At 34.8% G+C, this 7044-nt stretch overlaps 1 protein-coding gene across 1 annotated transcript; it reads left to right on the top strand.

Annotated features, from left to right (window-relative positions):
* Window positions 1–1737: 1737 nt before the first annotated feature.
* On the top strand, window positions 1738–3332 carry LOC127722290 (uncharacterized). Its single transcript, XM_052229181.1, has one exon. The coding sequence runs from the start codon at window positions 1738–1740 to the stop codon at window positions 3256–3258; it is 1521 nt and encodes a 506-aa protein (XP_052085141.1). The 3' UTR covers window positions 3259–3332.
* The last annotated feature ends 3712 nt before the right edge of the window (window positions 3333–7044 follow it).

Genomic DNA, 7044 nt, shown 5'->3' on the forward strand with positions numbered 1-7044 from the left:
ATTTGGCAATCGCCAATGGCAGTCAGCAGGGTTTAAGAACATTTGTTGTTCGACCTGTTAGTCAAATGCGTTTTGTTAAAATATACTTTTTCACGTTTTTGGTCTTTTGGAAAATGTTGTTTGTGCTGTATATATACCCCTCTTACAAGAAATTTGTTTTGCATGCACACGTATAAAATTTGTGGTTTTTATCCAACGCAATCATAGGTTTGAACGTTGTTTTTAATTTAGACTTGTTTATATTTTTTCGGTTGGGCTTGTATTATATTTGCCTGCGGGTTTATATGATCCGTTCATCCTATTTTGACTCCTCAAAATTCAAGAGTCTATCCTAAATTGAGGTAAATTGTATGGCTTTCTAACAAGAAATTGGTTTTGCATGCACACGTATAAAAATTGCGGTTTTTATCCAACGCAATCATAGGTTTGAACGTTGTTTTCAATTTAGACTTGTTTATATTTTTTCGTTTGGGCTTGAAGTATATTTGCCTTCGGGTTTATATGATCCGTTCATCCTATTTTGACTCCTCAAAATGCAAGAGTCTATCCTAAATTGAGGTAAATTGTATTGCTTTCCAAATACCGTTTCGATTCCTAACATCACTGAGGAGACATTAATTGTCGAAATCCGCATATTTGTTTTGCATGCAACATGTATAAAAATTGCGGTTTTTCTCCAACGCAATCATAGGTTTGAACGTTTTTTTTTCAATTTAGACTTGTTTATAATTTTTCGTTTGGGCTTGAATTATATTTGCCTGCGGGTTTATATGATCCGTTCATCCTATTTTGACTCCTCAAAATTCAAGTCTATCCTAAATTGAGGTAAATTGTATGGCTTTCCAAATACCGTTTCGATTCCTAACATCACTGAAGAGACATTAATTGTCGAAATCAGGATATGGTGTACAAAAACCTTTGCATCTTTATTGGTGGTATACCATCTTTTCCGCAAGTTTATTGTTTTCTGTTTAGTATTAAATTTAAAATTCCATTTATTACATCGGTGATCCGTTTATTTGGCAATCGCCAATGGCAGTCAGCAGGGTTTAAGAACATTTGTTGTTCGACCTGTTAGTCAAATGCGTTTTGTTAAAATATACATTCTTATTCATATTTCGCCTTTCGGTCTCAAGTAATGAATTAGCTTAACTTCTCTGTGAGGGGTGAAGTTAACATGTAATAACTCTGTTTAAAGAAACAAACTATAACCACCAGACCATAGATGGCCAGTGACCTTGACCCTAGTATATAAACACCTGTTCCATAATAACTTGTCATTATTTTTCTAGAGGGTGTGAAGTGAACAGCACTTCACTGATATTCTTTTATAGTAAATTTATTGTTATCTATAGATAAGTAAGTTGGAAAGTTAATTTAATTACATTTATCTTGTCTACGATGTACGACAAGTGTTGATGTAACTTAGAAATAAAATTTTCTTGTCTACGATGTACGACAAGTGTTGATGTTAATTAGAAATAAAAAATTTCTTGTCTACGATGTACGACAAGTGTTGATGAAAAGAAAATAAAAAATTATTGTCTACGATGTATGACAAGTTTATTCATTAAAGTTTTTGCCTACGCTGTACGGCAAATTTGTTACTTTATTAATTTACTCCTGTTTGTTTAACAGGTAGATAAATACAGGTGTTTTTCTTTTTAACTGAAGGTCGTGTGTACTCTTCAGAATTAGCACGTGTTTTATTGCACAGGTACAGATTATTAAATTACAATGGCTGAGTTTGAAAATGAAGATGTATTGCTTTTGCAAGATGATGAAAATGATATTGAAACTAATGAAGCCGATGGCTATGATTTTCAGCATCTCTATGTTGCTGATGAAATTAAAAATGTTGAATTAAATAGGAAAACTAGAGGTAGTTTGAATAAACCCTCTAAAAAGCCTAGTAGAATTATAAAAGGCACTGCCATTACAAGTGACAAAGCACCTAAACCAGTCAAAAGGAAGGCTAAGTCTACTAGTGCTACTAGTAAAGCTACTAAATCTCCTAGAGTTGAGGATTTTTCTCCAGAGGAGTTATCAGTGTTGAGGGATAAGATGGGCATATCTACTATGGGCAAGTCTATTGACACTTTGACTCATCTTTTTAGAGGATTTATAAATAAATGTGGGAAAGAGCCTGTAAGGACCCCTAGGTGTGAGACAGTTTCTCGGTCTTCCAATCAAGCAGAGGTTGTAGAGAACCCTACTGCTGTATCCTCTAACTCTCCAATTTTGCCACTAGAGGCTAACTTAGATGCAGTTCATGATTTTGATCTGGACTACTTAGATGATCCTGTATATGTACCTCCTTCTGGAGTTTGTGCTAGGGCTGATGATAGTCCAGCCCCAGTTGATTTTGAAACTTCTTTTGACCCAGCATTAGGGTTTTCAGATGCCTTTAGGGCTCCTCTTAGTGAGATTAATGTACCAGTATCTCAACCTGTTGTTGAACAGGTTGAACAATATGATTTTGATTTTGCCTGGGAAATCCCACAATTAAATACAGAAGAGAAGACTGGGCCTAAAATATCTTCTAGTCTTTCTAAGGCTGTAAATGCTGCAATGTCTGTAAAATCAAATCAGGATAGTATAAAGTTAATAGAGGAGAGATACTTACGGCCTGAAAATTGTGAGAACCTTTGTGTTCCTAGGGTGAATAAGGAGATTTGGACTGCACTGCCTCGACAGGCCCACACTGTGGATTCTAAAATGCAGGAAACCCAGAGGTACTTTGTTAAGGGGTTGACCCCCATTGTTCAGTTGGCTAATCATTGTTGCAAGAATGAGCCATTAGATGTTGATAATACTAGAAAGCTATTGTCAGATTCTATTTGTTTGTTAGGCCATGGTTTTCTTTCTCTGACACAGAGGAGACGCTCAGCTCTTAGACCTTATCTTAATGATAAGTTCAAACCAATTTGCAATTCTGATGTTCCTGTGGATTCATCACTTTTTGGTGCTGATTGCATGAAGCAGATGAAGGAACTTGGTGATTACACTAAGATTCCAATAGCTAATCCTAGATTCCTTGGTAGAGGATCCAGGTCTAACAATAATAGCGCTCCAAGCAGCTATAGTAGAGACCAATATCTGTCTTTAAACTCCAGAGGCCCTGTCGGCCGACAGGGCGGACGGCAATTCCCCTCCCTAAGGGGCAGAGGGAGAGGTTTCCCGACAGGAAACAGAGGATCTCAAAGAGGTCACAACTCTCAGAGAGGGTTCTACCAGAACAACCATTTTCGACAATAGTTAAGGTGAGAGAACTTAATTATCCCGAATGGGAAAATATTACAAGTGATCTATGGATATTAGATACAGTAAGAAATGGTTATAAAATTGAATTTGATGTTGTGCCACAAGGTTCATCTTTTATGAATGAGATACATTTCCCTTTACATAAGGTTGAAATAATTTCATCAGAAGTCCAAAAATTATTAGCTAAGGGAGCTATTAAAGAAGTTGTGTCATTGGACAACCAGTTTATTTCCAATATTTTCTTAGTTCCTAAGAAAGATGGGTCTTCAAGGCCTGTTATCAATTTAAAAAATTTAAACAATTTTGTGGCTTATCATCATTTTAAGCAAGAACATTTATCATTTGTTTTAGATGTAATTCAAAGGGATGATTATCTAACATCCATAGATCTCACAGATGCTTATTTTAGTATTAGTATTAATAATGATTTTAAGAAATATTTGCGTTTCATGTGGAAAGGACATTTATATGAATTTCAGGTTCTTTGTTTTGGATTGGCTTCTGCACCAAGAGTTTTTACTAAGGTTTTAAAACCTGTCTATGCATTTTTTCGAAAAAATGGCATTAGATGTATTTATTACATTGATGATTCTCTTATTATGGATCAGAATTTAGAAAGTTGTATTGTAAATACAGAAAAAATGGTGCAGAAGCTTGATGAACTTGGTTTCAGAATAAATTATAAGAAGTCTGTCCTTATTCCTTCAAAACGCATTGTTTTCTTTGGTCTCATTATTGATACTGAGTTATTTAAGATTTTTTTGACAGATGAGAAAATAGACAAAATTATCTCCCTTGGGAAAATTATTCTTCAACAGAAGTGTGTTACTGTAAGATGCTTTGCATCATTTATTGGTCTTGTTGTACATGCTTTTAATGCAGTATCTGTGGGACCATTACATTACAGAAACATGGAGAGAAATAAAGTTGAAGCACTGAATAGTTGTTATGGTGATTTTGACTCTGAAATTATTATCACACAAGAGTCAAAAATTGAAATTTTTTGGTGGGTTAACAATTTAAATTCTGAAAATGGAAAACTGATAAGACCCATACAAATAAATTTTTGGATTGAAACAGATGCCTCATTAGAAGGTTGGGGATCCAAATTTGAACGACAGTTTGCTGGTGGTAGATGGAGCTTGTCAGAACGCTCGTTTCATATTAATTACTTAGAATTGTTGGCTATATTTTTCTCTTTAAGAGCATTTTTTAGTCACAAAAACTCATGCCATATTGGTATACGATCAGACAATACAACTGCAGTAGCTTATATTAATGAAATGGGAGGCATGACCTCATTGTCACTTGACAGGCTTGCTGCAGAGATTTGGACTTGGTGTTCAAAAAGGGATATTTTTATCACAGCTCAGTATATTCCTGGAACAGAAAATTTTGATGCTGATCATATGTCTAGAAATTTTACAGACTCCACAGAGTGGCAATTGAAAGTAGAAATCTTTGATAGAATTTGTAAACATTTCTTTGTTCCAAACATTGATTTGTTTGCTTCACGTTTGAATTTTCAAATCCCTAGATTTGCTTCGTGGTCTTTTGACCCACAAGCTACTTTTGTTGATGCTTTTACTTTTTCATGGTCTGATTTTAGACCATATATTTTCCCACCTTTTTCTTTGTTGGGGAAAATTTTAATGAAAATTATTAGTGACAGAGTTGAGAAGGCTATTTTGATTATTCCTTTTTGGCCTGCACAAAGTTGGTTTTCTTTGCTAATACCAATGTTAATTTCTTTGCCAGTTAGACTGCCTCAACACAAAGATTTAGTTATGATGCCGCATACAGGAGAATGCCATCCATTAAGGAAGAGACTAAATTTAACCGTGTGTATTGTATCCGGAAATCGCTTATTGATAGAGGATTTTCAGAATCATCTGCAGATGTCATCATTGCATCTTGGAGACCTTCTACAATCAAGCAATACCAATATTCTTGGAGAAAATTTGTTATTTGGTGTGTTCAAAGGAAAACCAATTCCTTTCGACCATCTGAAAAGGATGTAATAGATTATTTGAATTTTTTGAAAGACAGTAACTTTTCGTATTCAGTGTTAAATACTACTCGGTCTATGTTGACACAGACTTTATCCTTTTTTGGAGTAGATGTTACTAAATTTGTTTTTGTTGACCGTATGTTGAAAGGTTGCTTTAACCTGAATCCGCCAAGAGCGAGATACTCTTTCACTTGGGATGTGAATTTAGTGCTAACTTTTTTAAGTTCTTTATATCCATTGGAGGATTTAACATTGAAGACTTTGACTTTTAAACTTGTGTCTTTAGTTGCCTTGACTACAGCTGCTAGGGCACAATCTATATCAGCTCTGGATTTACATTTTATGTCTTTTAGTCAAAGACAAGGCACTATAGTTTTTCATATACAGGAACTTTTGAAAACTACTAGACCTGGTTTTAGTCTGCCTAATGTGGTGTTCAAGCGTTTTGATAAACCAGAACTTTGTGTTGTTAAGACAATGATTAATTATGTTTTGCGTACAAAAGATGTCAGGAAGACATCTAGTTTGTTTATTTCTTATGCAACTTTTCGTAAAGTTTCAACTTCTACATTATCTAGATGGTTAAAGACAGTTCTACTTTTAGCAGGCATTGATATCAACATTTTTAAGGCTCACTCATTTAGATGTGCCTCTACTTCAGCTGCATTAGCTTCAGGATGTTCTATTAAAGGCATTATGGCAACAGCTAACTGGACATGTGCTAAAACATTTTATAAGTTCTATTACAGGGAATTGAATAATACTGGCACTAAGGACTTTTCTTCTGCCGTAATTACTGGATGATCTTGTGATTGTTTATGCTCAATTAAATGTTGCATTTGTATGATTTTTGGTTTTAGTTTGTGTCTACACTTTAAACAAGCTAATTCATTACTTGAGACCGAAAGGCGAAATATGAATAAGAATGTTCCTTCATCCAAGCATATCTTGGATGTGCAGGATGAAGGTCATTCTTAGAATATGAGCCTGAGGCTCGAAAGTAATTAATTCCCACCCTAGGGATTATCAGTCAGACCCACCCTTTTCCTATGGGTTTTTTGGTCGACACAAACTTACTTTAAATTATGACAAGTTATTATGGAACAGGTGTTTATATACTAGGGTCAAGGTCACTGGCCATCTATGGTCTGGTGGTTATAGTTTGTTTCTTTAAACAGAGTTATTACATGTTAACTTCACCCCTCACAGAGAAGTTAAGCTAATTCATTACTTTCGAGCCTCAGGCTCATATTCTAAGAATGACCTTCATCCTGCACATCCAAGATATGCTTGGATGAAGGAACATTTTCACGCTTTTGGTCTTTTGGAAAATGTTGTTTGTGCTGTATTTATATCCCTCTTACAAGAAATTTGTTTTGCATGCACACGTATAAAATTTGTGGTTTTTATCCAACGCAATCATAGGTTTGAACGTTGTTTTCAATTTAGACTTGTTTATATTTTTTCGTTTGGGCTTGAAGTATATTTGCCTTCGGGTTAATATGGTCCGTTCATCCTATTTTGACTCCTCAAAATGCAAGAATCTATCCTAAATTGAGGTAAATTGTATTGCTTTCCAAATACCGTTTCGATTCCTAACATCACTGAGGAGACATTAATTGTCGAAATCCGCATATTTGTTTTGCATGCAGCATGTATAAAAATTGCGGTTTTTATCCAACGCAATCATAGGTTTGAACGTTGTTTTCAATTTAGACTTGTTTATATTTTTTCGTTTGGGCTTGAATTATATTTGCCTTCGGATTTAT

Source organism: Mytilus californianus, unplaced genomic scaffold, assembly GCF_021869535.1.
Source record: "Mytilus californianus isolate M0D057914Y unplaced genomic scaffold, xbMytCali1.0.p SCAF_12, whole genome shotgun sequence".
In the NCBI taxonomy this organism is placed as follows: domain Eukaryota; kingdom Metazoa; phylum Mollusca; class Bivalvia; order Mytilida; family Mytilidae; genus Mytilus; species Mytilus californianus.

What these genes read in the sequence shown, in the direction of transcription:
- LOC127722290 (XM_052229181.1), top strand. Translation starts at nt 1,738, where the DNA reads ATGGCTGAGTTTGAAAATGAAGATGTATTGCTTTTGCAAGATGATGAA.